At 39.5% G+C, this 21,642-nt stretch overlaps 3 protein-coding genes across 3 annotated transcripts; all 3 read right to left on the reverse strand.

Moving 5' to 3' along the window:
• Nucleotides 1-518: 518 nt before the first annotated feature.
• Nucleotides 519-12,330, reverse strand: LOC112555628 (probable 4-coumarate--CoA ligase 3). The gene is made up of 7 exons (XM_025224058.1): nucleotides 12,285-12,330; nucleotides 3,829-4,014; nucleotides 3,098-3,556; nucleotides 2,837-3,000; nucleotides 2,265-2,548; nucleotides 1,824-1,964; nucleotides 519-836 (listed from the first exon to the last, which is right to left on the reverse strand). The coding sequence occupies exons 2-7, from the start codon at nucleotides 3,975-3,977 to the stop codon at nucleotides 519-521; spliced, it is 1,515 nt and encodes a 504-aa protein (XP_025079843.1). The 5' UTR covers nucleotides 3,978-4,014; nucleotides 12,285-12,330.
• On the reverse strand, nucleotides 8,620-11,684 carry LOC112554867 (probable 4-coumarate--CoA ligase 3). Its single transcript, XM_025222929.1, has 6 exons — nucleotides 11,505-11,684; nucleotides 10,777-11,235; nucleotides 10,502-10,665; nucleotides 9,986-10,269; nucleotides 9,403-9,687; nucleotides 8,620-9,202 (listed from the first exon to the last, which is right to left on the reverse strand). Exons 1-6 carry the CDS (start codon nucleotides 11,651-11,653, stop codon nucleotides 8,876-8,878), a joined length of 1,668 nt encoding a protein of 555 aa, XP_025078714.1. The 5' UTR covers nucleotides 11,654-11,684; the 3' UTR covers nucleotides 8,620-8,875.
• A 1,907-nt stretch (nucleotides 12,331-14,237) lies between the features above and the next one.
• Nucleotides 14,238-21,126, reverse strand: LOC112555629 (putative acyl--CoA ligase YdaB). The gene is made up of 6 exons (XM_025224059.1): nucleotides 20,888-21,126; nucleotides 20,065-20,532; nucleotides 19,055-19,107; nucleotides 16,093-16,376; nucleotides 14,786-15,074; nucleotides 14,238-14,461 (listed from the first exon to the last, which is right to left on the reverse strand). The coding sequence occupies exons 1-6, from the start codon at nucleotides 21,088-21,090 to the stop codon at nucleotides 14,238-14,240; spliced, it is 1,521 nt and encodes a 506-aa protein (XP_025079844.1). The 5' UTR covers nucleotides 21,091-21,126.
• Between the last annotated feature and the right edge of the window lie 516 nt (nucleotides 21,127-21,642).

A 21,642-nucleotide genomic window follows, 5' to 3' on the forward strand; every position in this document is an offset into this window, starting at 1 on the left:
AGAGAGAGACTGTCTTCCCTCGTACTTCAGCAGAGACAATGGACACTTACAGGTTTAGCAGGCAGCAGGGAGTCTTGTTTCTCTAGGATGCAGATCACTACCTGTTGGCCCTTATGGTCTGGATAAAGCAAAAAACAAATTTTATATTTTCGGAAACTTTTTTCGTTTCTCCCGGACGACGAGTGAAGAAATGAAGCTCTTGAAGTTAATCAACCGATCAACAGCGTTATCGTTCCTTGCCTGCATCAAGTGATTGGTGGATGGTCGTAGCTGTAGAACTCCCTCGTACATTGTCCCTCGTCCTAAACTGTCCTAAAAAGTTTCGGATGATGATCTATTTCCAATTCTTCTCTTTTTTTGTCTTTCTTGTTAAAACAATGTTTAATTAATTTATTGTCAACAAAAAATAAAGTAGTCAATTATTAAGAGTTTAAGTGAGTCTCTAATGTATCTTAGAGTCTATTTTTCAGGAAATATGACAAATACAGTTAGTGATAGAAGGGTTAGTCAGTTGTCATTCAGAGCCCCAGTCTCTCCACAGCCAGAGCTCGCAATGCTCCCCGCTGCACCTTTCCATTGGGATTGAGAGGAAACTTGTCAAACACCAGACACACTGGGGGAACAGCTACATCTCGCTGCTTGTTCACCTGGCGAAAACTGTCCTGGAAATACTCGGCGCATGCGCGAAGGAGGTCTTCAGGCAATACGAGCGGGGCTTCCGGTCTGGGATCCTGGACGACGCACACACACGGAAGGTTCTCGAAGTCCTTGTCAGGGATAGCCACCACAGCCACGTCATGCACTCCCGGACACTTCATAAGGTGGGACTCCAGCAGCTGGGAATATCAACCACAAGAATAAACACTTCTATAAATTGGCGGTAATAGCATTTGCATATTAATAAAGTTAATGATTATATTAGTATCAATGCCATATAACAGTAGTCATTTACTATTATAAAGATAGGTAATGAGTTTGCTTAAGTCTCTTTTATATACTAGTGTGTGTCTTTCACAAGACTAAGGTAACAGTTTTGGATCATGATTTTGTTTTACTAAAAAATATTTGTAATTCGTTTAGTGTCAACAGGAAAATATGGTAGCTAATCAACTATTAAGAGTTAAGTGAGGATCTGGTGTAACTTTGTGTCTATTTCAGGTGACATGAATAAGTATAGAAAAGTGAGTCATTGTCATTCAGATCCAAGTCTGTCCATAGCCAGAGCTCGCAATGCTCCCGCTGCACCTTCCATGGATTGAGAGAAACTTGTCAAACACCAGACACAAACGGCTACATCTCGCTGACCTGACGAAAACTGTCCTGGAAATACTCGGCGCATGCGCGAAGGAGGCTTCAGGCACTAAGAGATGGGCTTCCGCTCTGGATCCTGCACGACGCACACACACGGAAGGTTCTCGAAGTCCTTGTCGGGATAGCCACCACAAGCCACGTCATGCACCCCGGACACTTCATGAGGTGGGACTCCAGCAGCTGGGAAGATCAGAAGATTAAATACTTTTAAAACTGGGCGGTAATAGCATTTGCATATTAATAAAGATAATGATTATTTAAAATTATATAAAATACTTAAATCACGACTAAATGTAGTCTTGAAAGTTACTCAATTTTCACAAAAATAATTTAAGATCTACCATATTTCGTTTTAAACCTCAGATATTTCACCTGTGGGTACATCATCAAGCTGCCTATGGCAATAACCTCCGATTGTCTCCCCTCAACAAAGAGGTCACCCTCGTCGTTGATGTAAGCAAGGTCTCGAGGTCTGAACCACCCGTCTTCTGGTGTGGCGTCTGCTGTGAGACCTGGGTGCTTGAGGTACCCGGTGAAATGCCGTTGTGCTTGATCATTATCTCCCCTTTGGTTGGAGGAACTTCTTCAGATTGTCGTCGACAATTTTTCACTGCCATTCCGTCTACAGGCCTCCCGCAGTTAAAATTCACGACCTAGGTCATGAGAATACACGTTACTTAATTTCTTTTGAAATATTAAATTGTGAAAACAAAGAAAGCATAAAGTCTATGAAAAAAGGGTAAAAAGGTTGTGAGGTAAAGCTGGGGGCTCGTCATTCACACTCTCTGACCCATCCACACCCCATGCAACCCTGGAAAAGACATAAACGAAAATAATTATAAGCGATAATGTACGAATGTGTATTTCTGCTGGTAGATGCATGGGGTGTATTTCATTTTTTTCTAGGAAATTGAAACGAAATTCGCGATTTGTGCTTAATGTTCACTGTCTACCTTTAAGGGATCGTCGTAGGTTTTGTATGTCGCGATCCCTACTTCAGTGCTTCCATAAACGACTACAAGCCTGGCAGTCAAAGTTCCTATGACGCGGGCAATATCTGTCCTGACCGAGTTGCCTCCAGTTACGATCAAGTCCAAACGCCACGTGACGTCACAATGCAAGAGGTCAGCGCGTGCCAGTAACGTCTTCATTGTTTGCGGTAATAAAAACGCACTAACAACGCCCTCGCTCTTCATCAAGTCCATCGTGAACTTGGCTTCATCGTCTGGCGGAGCTCCTTTAATAGATCATCATCATCATCATCATCATCATCATCATCATCATCATCATCATTCCTTCCTTTCTTTTTTTTTATTTTACTTCCGTCCTTTCTTTATTTCTTTCTTCCTTCTCTCTTCTTATTCCTTTCACTTTTATCTTTAACTTGTAATCTTCAAAGAATTGTAATTTAATCCTATTTTTTTTTTTCTTGTTTGACTTCTGTTTAATTCTGCTTTTTCTTTCTGTTCTATTTACAAATACCTTGTGCCCAAATGTAAGGACAAGCATTTAAACTGAAACTCACCTATGACGTAAGGAACTACCCTCGTCTGCCCGGTCGTTAGATACACAGAAGGATAGCCAGTCGCCCAGCCAAATGAGCTGGGGTTGTAGATGACATCCGTCTTGAGACTTGACTCGCTCTGGTGGCTACATTGGTAATGACCTAGCCCCATGGTCATGGCCTCTCTAGAAAAACCAAGTACAGTTATCTGACTCATAAGTAATAAAGCGTCTGTATATCTAGGATTATTTTAAACTAGAAAAAAGTCTCCCTTTTTCGTACCTGTGGGTTCTTGGCACTAATTTCGGTTGCCCTGAGCTACCAGAGGTCGCGAAAATCGTCGTGACATCATCAGGACTGACGTCAGCAAGGTCTCCTTCTTCCTCAGCGGCTACAGCTACCAAGAAGGACAACTGTGAGAAGCGATTACAGAAGATAACAGATTTTAACGACGGAACGGCTTCGCTGACAACCGATGGAGCAGACAAGTTGGGGATGAAGGTCTGTAGGGCGGCGATGGCTTGTTGGTCTGTCTCGTCCACAACCACGGCCGTGACGTCACCAGTTTTCATCAAGGGCGAAATGTCGGATCCGTCTCTGTACTGCATGTTTGTACACATCACTGTCGCCCCTAGCAACGCCGTCCCCAGTGCGATGAACGTTTGCTCCGGCGATGTCGGAACGAGGCAAAGAACGATGTCACTTCTACACACGTTTCGCTTGGAAAGCCAACTTGCCGCTCTGTTAATAAATAAAAATAGTTAAATACATCAACGATTCTGTGCTAGCTTGCATTGATGCAGACGGCAGTTGTATAGAATATATTACTGGCAAAATCAACCAACCGTCAAAATAGACTTCAAGTACTTAATAGGAACCGCAAATAGGAATAGAAAGGAAAGCTACTCAAAATATTTTCGGGTACAACTTTACAGACACAGAAAATAAGCAATGCATCTAGAAACTCTTATACAAAACATAAACATCAAAAGGTAAACACTTATTTCAAGTACCTGCGTGACATAGAGAACAGCTCCTGCCTTGTGTAAGCAAACCGCTGGCCGTCAGGAGTGACGTAGACAAACGCCAGCGTCTCTGGTGACGTCACACTCCAGTAACGTAATCGAGACGTTACTGTGTCGTCAGCAGACAATCCAAACATTTTTCTTTATTTGGAGTTTCTTTTAGTCCTGAAACTTCTGCGAATACAAAAGAAAATGAATATGCCTGTATATAGAGATCACAAAAGAGAATAATGGATAGAGTCAACACAAAAAAGACGACAGAAGGAAAGGAAAAATAAAGAGAAAAAGAAATAGGTAGAAGTAAGTAAAAGAGAAGGAAAAATGTGTACAGAAAAAAAGAAATATAGAACTAGGGAATGATTGAAAACGGGAGAGGAAGAGAGACATAATATATAGCACGAGAAAACATCGAATTATGAGAGCAAGAAAGTTTTAGTTTTCTCCATACCTTACATACAAAGCCTGGTGAGCCGTCACCAGTCGAGAAGATAGTTTTACACTGAGTCACCCTCTACGTGACATAAAATCTTTTAAACCACAAAAGCTACAAAGCTCTTCCTGTAAAAGGACAGAAGGTGAAACGGCCTGCGGACCTTTATTGGACCATTGGTTGGCTCCAGGAATTTTTAAAACCTCGGCCATCTTTTTTAAAGTCGTTGTTACAACGTGCACATTAATAAATCTTTTCACACGAACTTTAAGGTATAATGTATCTCGCTGACTATGAAAGTAAGTTAGGTTTTCTGTTAGAAGGAGAGAAGTAAAATAAAAAACCTACTTACAATTACCGACTTCTACACCAGCAAACGGATGCATTAATTCTTCGACTGATAAGTCCGTGTTCATTGGGTCACTTTATATACCACCGTTGCTTTTGACATTCGCTGATTTTTATTTTACGTGCATTACATTTTGATAAACAACAAAGTTGACCGTTCTCTGACCCATGAACTGTCCTAGGTGTTGCAATCTCCTGTCTTATCGTGTCAACATTGTCCTCTGTTGGCAAGAGACCATAGCAAATTTTTAGGTCACTACCTTTTTGAGTCAGGAAAAGAAAGGTTTTTCGATTTGTAATTTACTCAATTTTTTTTCAATTAAAAAAATAATACCGTTACGAGTTGTTTTTTTTATTATTATTTTGTTGCTGCAAAGTACTCCAAAACAATAGTAAACATTGTCACTGAATTTTGAAGAACGAAAATTAAATTTGATCTAATGTAGGTTTTATTCATGCTGTAAGAGGATATTAAAGCAAGCCATAGGTCATCAGGTGAGATGCTTGTGTGTGTTTGTTAGCTGTGTGTCGGTGTTATAGTGTCCGTGACCGTGCATGTCGTGGAAAGTTTTAGCTCAAAACAATTGATTACAGATAACAGATGACTATCTGTACCTTTGTCGGTCAAAAGTTCAGTGGCTTAGTGTATGTCGAGCACTGAACTTTTGACCGACCAGATAAAGATAGTCATCTGTTATCTTTAATCGACGAAGCACTGAGCGAATGTGTCTTTAGTGACAGGCTGGTGATTATATAACAATCACAGTCATCCTTAAAAAAGTAGTATTCTATCACCAGACCTTACTACAGTGCAAACTGCTATCAGTGGAAATGTTTAGGACAAGATGGTGGACCTCATATAAACTGTTAGCAAACTGTCGACAGACTATAAACATTTTAAAGACTTACTGAATGTCCAAAGGTCAGTTAATTTGAGTAATTTATTATATTATTTAACGGCAACAGTTGTGGTCTCTGTATACATAAATATAAAAGATTTGTTTGTGCAATAAGATCATTCACCTTCTCAGTCACAGCACCATCGTCATATTCAGTAAATACATTTTGAAGTGTAAATTATGTGAACTGCGTGTGTCAGATGGTATAATTATATTTTTATTAGTTTTCAATGTAATGGAATTTAAAGGGTTGTATATAGAAATTTTCTCGCCCACAAACCGTTAAAAAAATTGGTATTTAACATCTGATATGTTTTGAGTGTTGTGATCATTGTACATTAAAAGTTATCTTGATACTTGAATGATTATATACATCATATCTATGTTAATGAACTGTCCTTGCTTATTCTCTCTCTAACACACACACACCGTTTGCTGTGTGACTTTCTATAATTAATGTTCACAGATGTTGCAGCAAACGACTATTAGGCGTTGTCTCCCCTTACTCCATTTATTCGTCTGTAAACGTCTCTTGAGAATTTTATCATTTTTATTTAGGTATATTTAGATGTGGTCTTCATACAATACAAAAGATGCTAATAATTAGAAGTGTATTTCTATAGAACGTAAACAATAACAATATATGTTGATACCATACAAATTATAATAACTAATAATGTATTTAATAAAAGCAATTATAGTTAACTTGCTTGCCTGGGATAAACCACGAAGCTACCGCCATTAATGACGTCACTATGTTTGTTGACGTAAGCAATGTCGTCCGATGTAAACCAACCTACTTCCGGTGTTGTTTGTGCTGTGAAACATGGCGGCTTGATGTCGCCAGCAACCCAGCCTTTGTTCCCGATCATAAGCTTGTCTCCATTGTTTGAGGGTTAGGGTTAGTGTTAGGTTTAGTTATATTTATTATATTTAAAGATGTTAATAAACAACTATTGTTACTATTCTAGATAACTGCTTCAATTATATGGTAAATATTAATATGGTTTAATGCTTTAAAAGGCAAGTTATTTTATTGCATAACAAATTATTTCCTATGAAGCAAAAAAAATAGTATCACTCTGTTGGGAGCGTTGTGATCCAATGAAGAAAGATATCTTTTCGGTCTCTCTTCCTTAGGTTCAGCCAATGCCGCTTATTTACACTAAAACATGTGTGTAGAGTCAGACAGACTTTCTCTTGCTTCTCTTTCTTTGTACACCCTGAAATTCTTTTCTGTTTGTTCTGCAGGTTTGGCTTTCAGCTAGTTCTATTCTGAGTTTTTTTGAGCGTTTAGATTATTTTACCTCTCGAGACAACAGACGATAGGATGGTTGGATGTTTTTTGCCTAATTTTAACCTCTTTTATATACATATACTGATGCAATAACATCACATGTCATAATAAACAATACTGAGCAGAGCGCGCGATTGTTTATTAGAATTAATTGAAAGCTGTGTGTAGTGTGCAAACTTAACGCTAGTCGTAGGTACTGGTGCGCCATCTGTCGGGGAACAAAGGCAGATGATCAGAGCTAAGCACGTGTTGTGACTTTTCTAAAGACTTTTACTTAATGTTAATTTTCTTCATAAAGATCGAGAACATTACACGGTGTAGTGAAGAGATTTTTGTAATTTCAATACCAATCAAATTTCAAATTAAAGCTAGCCGTTAAAATGGCCAAGAGAAAAGTTGATTTTGAAAACAGTCTTTCAAAGCCAGTGGGAGGCTGACTACATGTTTACTGATATCAGCGGTAGACCAGTGTCTACTTTGTGGAGATACAATAGCTGTGACCACAGAATATAATCTGAGACGGCATTACGAGACTAAACATTAGGACAAGTTGAAAAGCCTGAATGCAGAACAGAATCTAGAGAAAGTGGAAGAACTTAAGAGGAATCTGAGATGACAGCAGACATTGTTCACTATAGCAACATAACAAAGCTGTGAGAGCAAGTTTTATTGTGGCAGAGGAGGTCGCTGTCAGCCCGGTCATTCAATGAGGGAGAGTTTGTGAAGATTTGCATGATGAAAGTGTGTGAAGTCTTGTGTCCAAACAAAAGAAGACAAATTTCCAACTCTTTCACAACCCATTTGCCATCGACGTGGACACTGCACCTATGCATTTGCAGATGGAACTCATAAAACTGCAGTGTAATGAGTCACTGAAGGATAATAACCTTCGGCCCGCCACCTTGTGTACGATGTGAGATTTGGCTCCCTGGGTAATTAAGTTTGAAACCCCTGTTCTAAGGGGACGATGAGCATCTATGGTGTACATTATAGTCAAACAAGAAGATTTAATAGCTGTGAAAGTCATTTCAAGATATCTAAGGTGACTGCAAGCACCCAAGGTGTACAGGACAGTCAGGGAAAAGCTGCAGAAGTCATTCCAGCATGAAACAGTTTTCAGCAAATCTTTCAGAACTTCCAGATAGCGGCGATGTCTGGCAATGACAAATATATTCCTTTCCCTGGACCAAAGACTAGTGTTTGCATGTTTGTGTGTATGTTACAGAGGGAGTGGTGGTCCAGAAAATATAGTTTGTAAATAATGTATGTAAAGCATTGTGAGCCTGTCGTCGGTTGGGGAAGCGTTGTGTAAGTTCTGTAATAATTATTTTACTTTTTTATTCTTCTTTATGTTCTTGTTCTTGTTCTTAATCATCAACCATCATTATTCGTAGAATTAAATTCAGTATTAGCAAAAATAAAGGTAGGTACTGTTACATCTTTTTAAAGCTAAGGGAAATAATTTATAACGTCAAAAAAATGAAGGTTTTACATCTAGAGAGCTTCTGGAGATATCATTAGTCGATGTCAGAGAGAGAGAGAGAGACTGTCTTCCCTCGTACTTCAGAAGAGACAATGGACACTTAGAGGTTTGAACAGCAGGCAGCAGGTGTCAAGAAGGGAGTCTTGTTTCTCTAGGATGCAGATCACTACCTGTTGGCCCTTATGGTCTGGAGAAAGCAAAAAACTAATTTTATATTTTCGGAAACTTTTTTCGTTTCTCCCGGACGAAGAGTGAAGAAATGAAGCTCTTGAAGTTAATCAACCGATTTAATAGCGCAGTGATTCCTAGCCGGCATCAAGTGATTGGTGGATGGTCGTAGCTGTAGAACTCCCTCGTACATTGTCCCTCGTCCTAAACTGTCCTAAAAAGTTTCGGATGATGATCTATTTCCAATTCTTCTCTTTTTTTGTCTTTCTTGTTAAAACAATGTTTAATTAATTTATTGTCAACAAAAAATAAAGTAGTCAATTATTAAGAGTTTAAGTGAGTCTCTAATGTATCTCAGAGTCTATTTTTTCAGGAAATATGACAAATACAGTTAGTGATAGAAGGGTTAGTCAGTTGTCATTCAGTCCCAGTCTCTCCACAGCCAGAGCTCGCAATGCTCGCCGCTGCACCTTTCCATTGGGATTGAGAGGAAACTTGTCAAACACCAGACACACTGGGGGAACAGCTACATCTCGCTGCTTGTTCACCTGGCGAAAACTGTCCTGGAAATACTCGGCGCATGCGCGAAGGAGGTCTTCAGGCAATACGAGCGGGGCTTCCGGTCTGGGATCCTGCACGACGCACACACACGGAAGGTTCTCGAAGTCCTTGTCAGGGATAGCCACCACAGCCACGTCATGCACTCCCGGACACTTCATAAGGTGGGACTCCAGCAGCTGGGAATATCAACCACAAGAATAAACACTTCTATAAATTGGCGGTAATAGCATTTGCATATTAATAAAGTTAATGATTATATTTAAAAATTATATCAACTACTTAAATCTTCAAATAAATGTAGTCTTGAAAGTTACTCAATTTTTACAAAAATAATTTAAAATCTATTCGTATTTCGTTTTAACCCTTAGATATTCACCTGTGGGTACATCATCCAGCTGCCTATAGCGATGACCTCCGATTGTCTCCCCTCAACGAAGAGGTCACCTTCGTTGTTGATGTAAGCAAGGTCTCGGGGTAGGAACCACCCGTCTTCAGGTGTGGCGTCTGCTGTGAGACCTGTGTGCTTGAGGTACCCGGGGAAAAGACCGTTGTGCTTGATCATTATCTCCCCTTTGGAGTTGGGGGGAACTTCTCTCAGATTGTCGTCGACAATTTTCACTGCTATTCCGTCTACAGGCTTCCCGCAGTTAAAGTTGACGACCTAGGTAATGAGAAACACGTTACCTAATTTCTTTTGAAATATTAAATTGTAAAAACAAAGAAAGCATAAAGTCTATGAAGAAAGGGATAAAATGTTTGTGAAGTAAAGCTGGGGGCTCGTCTTTCACACTCTCTGACCCATCCCCACCCCATACACCCCTGGAAAAGACATAAACGAAAATGATTGTAAGAGATAATGTACGAATGTGTATTTCTCTTGGTAGATGCATGCGTGTTTTTCATTTTTTCTAGGGAATTAAAGCGAAATTCGCGATTTGTGTTTAATGTTCACTGTGTACCTTTAAGGGATCGTCGTAGGTTTTGTATGTCACGATCCCTACTTCAGTGCTTCCATAAAGGACTACAAGCCTGGTAGTCAAAGTTCCTATGACAAGGGCAATATCGGTCCTGATTGCAATGCCTCCAGTTACGATCAAGTCCAAACACCACGTGACGTCACAGTGCAAGAGGTCAGCGCGTGCCAGTAACGTTTTCATTGCTTGCGGTAACTGAAACGCGCTAACAACGCCCTCTCTCTTCATTAAGTCCATCGTGAACTTGGCTTCATCGTCTGGCGGAGCTCCTTTAATACATCATCATAATCATCATCATCATCTCTTCTTTCCTACCGTTCTGCCTTCCTTCCTTTCTTCATTTTTTTCTTATTCCTTTCTTTTTTATCTTTAACTTGTAATCTTTATAGCAATTTTAATTTAATCCTGTTTTTCTCTTTCTTGTTTCACTTCTTTTTCTTTCTGCTTCTTTTTAGAAATATCTTGTATCCAAATGTAAAAAGCATTTAAACTGAAACTGACCGTTGATGTAAGGAACTACCCTCGTCTGCCCTGTCGTTAGATACAGAAAAGGATAGCCAGACACCCAGCCAAATGAGCTGGGATTGTAGTGTACGTCCATCTTAAGACTTGAATGTGTCTGGAGGTTACATTGGTAATAATTTAGCCCCATGGTCATGACCTGGCTGGAAAAAAACCACGTCTTAAAGCACAGTTATCTGACTCATAATGAGTAATGAAACGACTGTATATCTAAGATTATTGTAAACTAGAAAATAAGTCTCCTTTTTTGGTACCTGTGGGTTCTGGCCACTAGCTTCGGTTGCCCTGAGCTACCAGAGGTCGCGAAAATCGTCGTGACATCATCAGGACTGACGTCAGCAAGGTCTCCTTCTTCCTCAGCGGCTACAGCTACCAAGAAGGACAACTGCGAGAAGCGATTACAGAAGATAACAGATTTTAACGATGGAACGGCTTCGCTGATGACCGATGGAGCAGACAAGTTGGGGATGAAGGTCTGTAGGGCGACGATGGCTTGTTGGTCTGTCTCGTCGACAACCACGGCCGTGACGTCACCAGTTTTCATCAAGGGCGAAATGTCGGATCCGTCTCTGTACTGCATGTTTGTACACATCACTGTCGCCCCTAGCAACGCCGTCCCCAGTGCGATGAACGTTTGCTCAGGCGATGTCGGAACGAGGCAAAGAACGACGTCACTTTTGCACACGTTTCGCTTGGAAAGCCAACTGGCTGCTCTGTTAACAAATAAAAATAGTTAATACATCAACGATTTTGTCCTAGCTTCCATTGATGCAGACGACAGTTGTATAGATTATATGTGGGAAAATCAACAAGCTGTCAATGGACTTTAAGTACTTTAAATAGGAACAGCAAATAGAAATAGAAAGGAAAGCTACTCAACATTGTTTCGGATACAACTTTACAGACACAGAAAGTAAGCGATGCATTTAGAAACTCTTATAAAAAATGTAACTATCAATATGTAAACACTTATTTCAATTACCTGCGTGACATAGAGAACAGCTCCTTCCTTGTGTAAGCAAACCGCTGGCCGTCAGGAGTGACGTAGGCAAACGCCAGCGTCTCTGGCGACGTCACACTCCAGTAACGTAATCGAGATGTTACTGTGTCGTCAGCAGACAATCCAAACATTTTTCTTTCTTTGTATTTTCTTTTAGTCTAGAAACTTCTGCGAATACAAAAAGAAAACGTATACAGAGATCACAAAAGAGAATAAGGGATGATGAAGTGAACACAAAAAAGACAACAAAAGGGGAGGGAAGAAAAGAGAAAAAGAAATAGGTAGAAGTAAGTAAAAGAGAAGGAACAATATGTACAGAAAAAAGAAATATAGAACGAGGGAGTTGTTGAAAACGAGAGAAGAAGAGAGAAATAACATAAAGGACGAGAAAACATCGAATTAGGAGAGTAAGAGAGCTTTAGTTATCTTCATACCGTCCATACAAAAGCCTGGTGAACAGTCATCAGTCGAGAAGATATTTTTACATAGTAGTCACCCTTTACGTGACATAAAATCTTTTAAACCACAAAAGCTACAAAGCTCTTCCTGTAAAAGGACAGAAGGTGAAACGGTCTGCAGACCTTTAGGATGGCTTCAGGAATTTTTAAAAACTCGGCCATCTTTTCTAAAGTCGTTGTTACAATGTACATTTTAATAAATCTTTTCCACCGAACTTTAAGGTATAGTGTATCTCGCTGACTATGAAAGTAAGTTAGTTTTTTCTGTTAAAAGGAGAGAAGTAAGCTAAAAAAACCTACTTACAATGACACCGACCTCTACACCAGAAAACTGATGCATTAATTCTTCGACTGATAAGTCCGTGTTCTTTGGGTTACTTTATAAACTGCCGTTGGTTTAGACATTCGCTGATTTTTATTTTACGTGCATGACATTTTGCCGTTCTCTGACCCATGACCCTCTCCTAGATGTTGCAGTCTGCTGTCTTATCTGTCAACATTCTCCTCTGTTGGCAAGAGACCATAGCAAATTTTTAGATCACTGCCTTTTTGAGTCAGGAAACCAAAAGATTTTTTTTATTAAAAAAATAACGCTTTTTAAAAAATTTTGTTGCTGCAAAGTACTCCAAAACAATAGTAAACAATTCCACTGAATTTTGAAAAACGGTGTTAAATTTGAACTTATGTAGGTTTTATGCATGCTGTAAGAGGATATTAAAGCAAGTCAGAGGTCATCAGGTGAGATGCTTGTGTGTGTTTGTTAGCTGTGTGTCGGTGTTATAGTGTACGTGACCGTGCATGTCATGCAAATGCTGGCTAAGTGTATGTAGAGCACTTCTCTTTGACCGACAAAGGTAAAGATAGTCATCTGTTATCTTTAATTGACGAAACACTGAACGCACTTGTCAAACTTTTATGCATGAAAGAAAAACAGTATCAAATAGATTGATATTTATGTTATATTTGTAGATATTAGTAAATTGAATGTTAGAAAAAATGTAGGTTGAATACATTATAAACAACACAGTACAGTTTTGAAAAATAATGTTCTTTTATGCAATACAAATGATAATAATAATTACTATTGTGTTTAATACAATACAAAAGACGCTAATAATTAGTAGTACGTACATTTTGATAGAATGTAAACAATAACAATATATGTTAATACAATACAAATTATAACAATTAATAATGTATTTAATAAAAACCATTATAGCTAATTTGCTTGCCTGGGATAAACCACGAAGCTACCGCCATTAATGACGTCACTATGTTTGTTGACGTAAGGAATGTCTCCCCATGTAAACCAACCTACTTCCGGTGTTGTTTGTGCTGTGAAACATGGCGGCTTGATGTCGCCAGCAACCCAGCCTTTGTTCCCGATCATAAGCTTGCCTCAAGTGTTTCAGGGTTAGGGTTAGTGTTAGGTTTAGTTATATTATATTAGTTATATTTAAAGATGTTAATAATAAAACGTGTGTCGAGTCAGAAAGACTTTCTCTTGCTTCTCTTTCTTTGTACACCCTGAAATTCTTTTCTGTCTCTTCTGCAGGTTTGGTTTTCAGCTAGTACTGCTCTGAGTTTGTTTTTTTTTTTTTTTGAGCGTTTAGATTATTTTACCTCTTGAGACAACAGACGATAGGGTGGTTGGATGTTTCACTATGTTATAAAGTACAGTAGCTCCATGGTCCTACAGTCGGTGATAATCAAACCCACGAGAAGAAACGTGCTGAGTGATTGGATACTGGTAGAAACGCTTTCAAGGTGGTGAGATAACCGAGAGAATTGCAAAAAAAGCATTCTCTGATTAAGATTTATCAGCATTACTTTTTTTTGCGTTCTATCTTCGACTCATCCTCATTGAGATTAGCCAAAACTAGGAAGATAATTTACAGAGTATTTCGGGACAGATGACACTTCAAAGGATTACACCTGCGATTTAGCGAGCAATGAATTAGAGTTTGAAGGGAACAGTAAACACTTCGAGAGAGTGTCTAGATTATTCTAGATTATGTCATTATAAACAATGTCTATACTCTGCCTATATACGAAGTTTACATTGTACTAAGATATAACTGTATAGTGTCTACACTTTTTCCTATAAAGTGATCATAGATCTGTCAATACAGTGTCTACAAAGTGTCATTGCATATAATGTCTCTACTATTTCCTTATATAACATCTAAGTCTCCAAGATGTTGTAATCTCAGTGCTCCTCAGTAAACGGAGGATGTAGGGCCAGCGGCCAGAAAGTCTAGCTGTCTTTGTTTATTCCAAGTCTCTCCAAGGCCAGATGGCGCAACTCTCTTCGCAGCAACTTGCCGTTAGCATTTACTGGAAACTTGTTGAACAACAGGCAAAACTTTGGACAGGTGGATTCTTGTTCTTTATGTTCTTGGCGAAATCCCTCTTGGTAATACTCAGCACAATAACGAAGGAGGTTGTCGGGCAGCAGACGTTGTGCTTGTGGGCTGGATCCTGCACGACGCAGACACAAGGAACATTGTGGAAATCTTTGTCAGGGATGGCCACCACCGCCACGTCATGCACTCCCGGATGTCGCATAATGTGTGCCTCCAGCAACTGGACAATGATGACAACAATGAACAACAGACTAATATGTAATTAAGGGTATTTTTAAAAAATCAGACAAAACTAAGGCTTGAAGTACCCTCTAATCTGAGACTCCTAATTCACGTCTTACATTGAGCAATGCGATAGTCGTTACACATAATGTAGTTTCCAAACAATACAGAGCAGTTTTACAGAAAAATACCGTATTTAATATAATAGGTAACTTGCTTGCCTGGGGATAAAACAAAAAGTAACCAACACTGATGACGTCAGAACATCTTCCCTCAACGAAGACGTCACCATGTTCGTTAATGTAAGCAACGTCTCCAGGTCTGAACCAGCCTTCTTCCGGTGTCGCTTGTGCTGTGAGTTGTGGTTGCTTCAGGTATCCAGGGAACCAGCCCGTGCTGTCGATCAGAAGTTCGCCTCTGGTGTTTGGAGGAACTTCTCTCAGAGCCTCGTCCACAACTTTAACCCTTCGTCCTTTTGCAGGTTTACCACAGTTTGCTTCTTCCACCTGCGTGTCAAATGTAAAATCTTATGTTTGACGAATGTTCAGAATGTATTAACCGTCTAAAGGCCGCTGGGGTCAATACTGACCATAACCGAAGTTTTGCTAGTTGTAAAACGCAAATATTTTATCTCAACATTTTAAAATTTCTTGATTTTTTGGTCTTTAGTAGCGGACACATTGTTGATGTGTGTGTCTGACCTAGCGGTTCTTCTTATCTCTGCGTCGAATTACTCATCGTAGCTTCAAATCATCCATACCAAAACAAAGTAATAGCCCGTTATTTTAACTTTCACATGTTATCTGGGCGGTAAAGGAAACGACTTTGTTTTGGACTTCAACAAGACAAAATGTGGCGTCGATAAAATCGACCAACTGGTTACTGCTACACCACGAAACGAAAGACACGAAAGTGGCCTCTGGTAATCTTCTACCTCATGGTAACCCTGACCATAACCCTAACCCATCATCATATCAGGGCCTTGAATGCCTACATGGGTTGCAAAAGTCAGAAATGGGAATTTTCGAGATGAAACTAGGCGAGAATCTTGTTGGACTTTTTGTTTTCATAACAGATTGAGGAAGAAAAGTGTGACCAAATCTTGCGATAGTCTTTGTATCTTTTTTGTAACATTACTATGTTTTGTCATTGTAATATTTATGGTACATGTTAAATACAATGATTTTTGGGCTTGAATAAAATTGTTATTGCATTTTTCCTCAGCGTGTGATTTTTATCATGAAAATTAATGGAAAATGGTATGAGGTCAATGGGGACTCCACTGTGGTTACCGCTATAAAAAGTACACGGCCGTTAGAGGGTTAACCAGACAAATATCAAGAAAAGGCTTAACACGCCTTTGAATCGTACATCTGTGATAGTTAGCGAAGAGAAGTCAGTGATAAATGAAAAGGCAAGACTTGACTATAAGTGAACTGTTCTCGAATGATAGACAAAACAGAAACAAATAGCAAAACGTGACATGTTTATGTTGGTGTACATGGAAAACGTATGTAACACTACCTCGTCATCTCCTCTATATATCTTGCATGTAACAGAGCCCATTTCCGTGCTTCCGTATACAACACGGAGTTCGGAGGCCAGTGTTTTCCACGCTCCGATCATGTCCTTGGTGACGACACTGCCTGCCGTTATTATAGAACGTCCGCGCCATCTGTCGTCTGGTTCTAGGAGGTCAGCTCGCGCTAGCATGGCTTTAAGGAAAGCAGGGGTAACGTAGGCCTGGATCACTCTTTCCTCTTTCAGCAAGTTAAACACGAATTTTTCTTCATCTTTTGGAGGCGAGCCTACGACAGGGAACACAACAAAGACAAAAGTAATATTCTTAGCTGAAAAGCACCAAACTGGGGTCCGGTGCTTCAAATATCTCCTACTATGACTTCAACAACCATCTTTTACTGCTGCTACACATATATGTTACTTCTGCTACAACTAACTGCTACAGTTATCTACTACTACTACAGCCTCACTTATCTAATTCTTTGACTGCTATAGCTATTTACTACCACTGCTACAATTACACTAGTTATCGATAAAATTATTATCGCTTTGGAAATGTCTTCGTGTGACATAACGTGGTGTCCTGAGCTTGACTGTGAGAATGAAAATGTTTTTATTGGCCCTTGTTTCACAGACATTTGTAATGGCCTAGTTTTAAAGTGTGTCACTGTGTCAAGGTATCTGTATGACTGCAAGAACATCCTAAATAAATCTACAATGACGCCATATTGCATACATCACATCTCATAATACCGTCATGTACACATCACCAAAGTTTATTGCGTCATTTTCTGATGACATGATGCAGAGCTACTGCTGAAGGAAACTGACGTCAGTAGTGTACTATATATAGAATAGTCACAAAGGCTAAATAAACATTTAAAATATTTCAGCCTTTAAGTTTATACTTTTGTTACATAAAACTGTTAATATTTTATCCGTTACAATACACAACACTTATGCCTGGAAATATGCCTGCTTCTCCAGAGACTGTCGTCAAAGGCTGGTATCCAGGGCGCTGCACTGCAGTGGATTGCCTCCTATCTTGCCGAGAGATTTCAGAGAGTGATTGTCGGCTCCGCAAGCTCTGATGCAGTTCCTCTGGTGTGTGGCGTACCACAGGGCTCTGTTCTGGGTCCATTATTATTTTCGGTATATGTTTCACAGCTTGGACGGGTAATTGAGCACTTTCAGATGGGACGTGAGTTCTTTGCGGACGATACACAAATTCTCAACAGTTTTCCCCCGACCCGGCAGTGGCTAGGATTGCGCTTCAACGACTTGAATCTTGTTGTGTTGCGGTGAAGGCGTGGATGACCAGCAATCGTCTTAAACTCAACGACGACAAGATAGAAGTGTTACTGTGTGGCCCCAGGGCCAGACGGGAGCAGATTGGCATTAGTGCCGTGCAGGTCGGTGATGCCTCCATAGCCTTTGCTGACTGTGTACGGGACCTAGGGCTGTTTATTGATGCAGAGCTCTCCATGTGCAACCATATCAGTTCTGTTGTGGCTAAATCCTACTACTTTTTGAGGACTTTAGGTAGACTACGGCCCATGCTGACTCAAGCTGCTGCAAACTCACTTCCTGTGGCTACCATCACATCACGATTGGACTATTGTAACAGTGCATTGTGGGGTATACCTGCTACTCAGTTGGATCGACTCCAAAGAGTTCAAAACACAGCCCCCAGGATTGTCACCCCTGCAAAGTCGTCCACTGAGCACATCACAACTATCCTACAGAGCCTTCACTGGCTCCCAATGAACAAGCGCATTGATCACAAAGTACTTTCCATTGCCCAGTCCTGTATGTCCTGACTACTCCTGACTATTTGCAAGAGATAATTCCTCCTTACCAGCCGTCACGTACCCTGCGCTCAGACTCCTAGTCCCGCTTCTGTCTCCCTGAAGTGACAGACACCAACAAGAAGCGCACTGGAGCCAGGGCCTTCAAAAATGCGGCACCTAAGCTGTGGAATGCTCTGCCATCGTCACTCTCCACCATCACCTCACCAACCACATTTCGCAAAAGACTGAAGACCCATCTGTTTCTTTCAACAGTCTTAAACAACCACGAAACACTTCTGTCTACATTTTTTTTTTTTACTTTCCTGGTGTTTTACATATTTGTTGGCTTTACTTTTTCTTCTTTTATTTATTCTGCGCAATGAGCATTCTTCTGAATGGATACCTGCGCATTACAAATCGACATCATCATCATCAAATACCTTAATACCTTAGACAACGTTTGTTGTATTTGTGGGAAGGTAACAGTTGTCAACCCGAACAAAAGTATCATGTATCCACTGAAGAAAGCATGTCATCTTTACTTCTGATGTAAGACTGGCGACCTAGACGATCCTTGTCAACTACTATTAGCATGCATTTTGTGATGTACAGAATAATTATTGCAGATCCCCCCCAAAAAAACAACAAATTTTGCATTTTGATTGTCATATTTGCGTTAAACACACAGAAAAATTGATAAAGCATGACTAGTTTTATTTCTGTAACATGACCTTTGTAAACATTTGTTAACCGGTGCTATCTACTGCTATTTATGTTTCAATTACTTACTACTATTTATGTTTAAACTACTTGCTACTTTTGTTACTATTTACTGTAACAGGTTTTTATCTTAGTACAACCAGAACTATCTACTACTACGACTTTCTCCTACTACAGTACAGCTACAAAAGTCATTAAAATGCTCAGCGATTCTTGTAACCAGGAAACTTTTATAAAAAGACGAAATCCTCAGGGACAAACAACAGAAACACATAGCTGACAATCATACTTTCTATGCTAACTAGTATAAATAAAAGTCATTCTTGTCAAAACCAAAGCCAATACACTTCGCTTACGCTTTACGTAAGGAACAACTCTGGTATGTCCTGCCACCAGGTAATCTCCGGGATATCCGACAGTCCAGCGAAGGGAGCAAGGGTTAAATATTACTTCACCCTCCTCCCAGCCCTTTACCTCGCAGATATAAAGTCCTGATTTCAAAATACACCTGTAAAAAATGTAACATAGTTACACCACGATTGATAAAAAGAGAAATTTTCTTTGTGTACCTGCATTCAAATCCCAGTTTAACTTTAAATATGGAGAGATCGGATAAATAGCTTTCATTGACCCTTGAGATCTTTACCCTTAACCCTCACCGTTTGTAACAAATATAATTTAAAGATGCTACTCTACTGAAAATTTATTCTACTTCAAAACGCAGCAGTCCATTCCCTAAAATGGCGGTTGCCCCTGAGAAGATGCTTGAACATATTGTAAACACAGTAGTTAGTCAACAGCAAACACTAATGCTCTTCTCTGCCTTGTGTTTCAATCTGTCATTATAGAGAGAAGCTTAAACGTTTGACTAGAGTTATTATGTGATGACAACAGTAAGCTACATGCATGTGAAACATAAAACTGACTACAGGCAGACCGCAAAGCAAATCAAAAGCTTGTTATCCACAAGTAATGCATCATAAAACAACTTAAGAGTTTTTTAATACAGGGTACAGAACTTTTCAAATAAGTCACTATAATTGTTTAATATTTTCAGTATGTGTAATAAAGCATTTTCAGCAAATGGCATAAACTATTATATATATATATTAAACTGTATTTTTCTTTCTTTTCAGTTTTATTAAAAGAAATTAACTGAAACTTTTTCTTTTTTAAGTAATGAACACGTTTTTGTTGATTTAAAATAGACCATTTTGATTATTTTTTAATCTTTTAGCTTCAGGCAACGATTATCTAAGGGAAACACCCAGAGGGCACACAAGCTGACTTCATCAGCCCATCTAGTGTGACATGAACAAAAAACACAACTTTCCCAATGAATGCGGATTTTAAGAGCGTCAGTTCTTTGTCGCCGAGAAAGTTTTCTCAAACGTATACTAAAATTTATTCTAAAGAATCTACATCATAATAACATTGTATATTTCATAACATCATCCCGTTTTACCTGTGAGATATGGGCAGTAGCTTTGTCTGCCCACTAGTACCGGAAGTAGTAAATATTATCGTAATTTCATCAGCACTGAGGTCAACAAGGTCAGCTTCTTCCTCGTTGATGACGGATTCCAGGAACGTCAACGTGTCCTCGTCAGAGAAGCGCTTGCAGAAGATAACAGTTTTCAACGACGGGATGGCCGGACTTGTGACCGGTCCAGGACACAGGTTGGGGATGAGCTTCTCCAGGGTGGAAACGGCTTGTTGGTCTGTCTCGTCCACCACCAGGGCCGTGACGTCACCCAGCTTCATCAAAGGGACAATATCCGCACCGTCCTTGTACTGGATGCATGAACAGATGATTGTAGCGCCCAGCAACTCCGTTCCAAAGGTGATCAACGTCTGTTCCGGCGATGTCGGAACGAGGCAAAGGACGACGTCACTTTTACACACGTTTTGCTGACGTAGCCAGCTGGCCGTTCTGATACAAATATGTTTCAAAACTTGTTAAAAAATTATTTAATTTTTTTTATTTTTATGGTAATTAATGGTGACTAATTATACTTCTGCAAGCAAATTATTAAAAAATATTGTTTGATTATTAACATGTTGAACGTTCATTTAATGTTTATAGAGAAAGATTATGTCCGTAAGTGAAAAACGTATGTTGTGACCATTGTGAAGATGATTGAGTAGTTGGAATGTAATGCGTTTACCTGTTCTTAAAGGTAGGTCACTCACAAATGTTCAATTACCTCAGCACCAACGGAATACCACGGAAAATTTATTAAATTCTATTGAATCACCTACCTCCGTCTGTTATTCTTTACGTGTACCTGCGAGACAAAGAGAAGATCACTTGTCTGGAGTAAGCATATCTCTCTCCCTCAGGAGTCACGTAGACAAACGCCAGAGTCTCCGGTGACGTCACACTCCAGTACTGCAGTCGAGAGGTCACGGTGTCTACAGGTGAGAGGTCACACATGTTCTGTCTTTTCTCTTCAGCTGACCTGAAACTTTGGTCTCTGACATGTAGCATTAAGTCCTGAGATTTGTTGATTTTAGATGAATATATCGAAACTAATTATTTTTTCAAAAATTAATTCAATGTTTATTGACAAAAAGCTATAAATGTTGATCAATCACCAATCAATCATTAATCAATGAAAGGCAAATGTCCTAAAAGAAGCACACAGTGAGACAGTTACACATCACGATTTTAACTGCAAGCTGAAAGTTTGAAAGTCAAGCATTTAGCTTTTAGCATGAAAAGTTTTGCCTTTATCTACAAAACTACAAACGGAAAAAAGACAGCTTACAGCTTCTGTATGACAACAAAATCGAAGATTACTGATGCATACTGTGATTACAATCCTGATATATATTGACGTCTGCAATTCTTATTTTCAAGCGACACCTGCAATGTGTCTAAACATCAAATGTACATCATACTGAAGTCAAGGTGTTGCCATGTGTATCATATTACTGTAAGCAGCTGGCAGCTTAGTCTTTTCATATTTTGCATTCCCTGTTTGTACAGGTGTGTGTGTGTGACGGTTATTTTGTAAAGCTGAGTTTATATCAAAACACC

Source organism: Pomacea canaliculata, linkage group LG14 (genome assembly GCF_003073045.1).
Source record: "Pomacea canaliculata isolate SZHN2017 linkage group LG14, ASM307304v1, whole genome shotgun sequence".
NCBI lineage: Eukaryota > Metazoa > Mollusca > Gastropoda > Architaenioglossa > Ampullariidae > Pomacea > Pomacea canaliculata.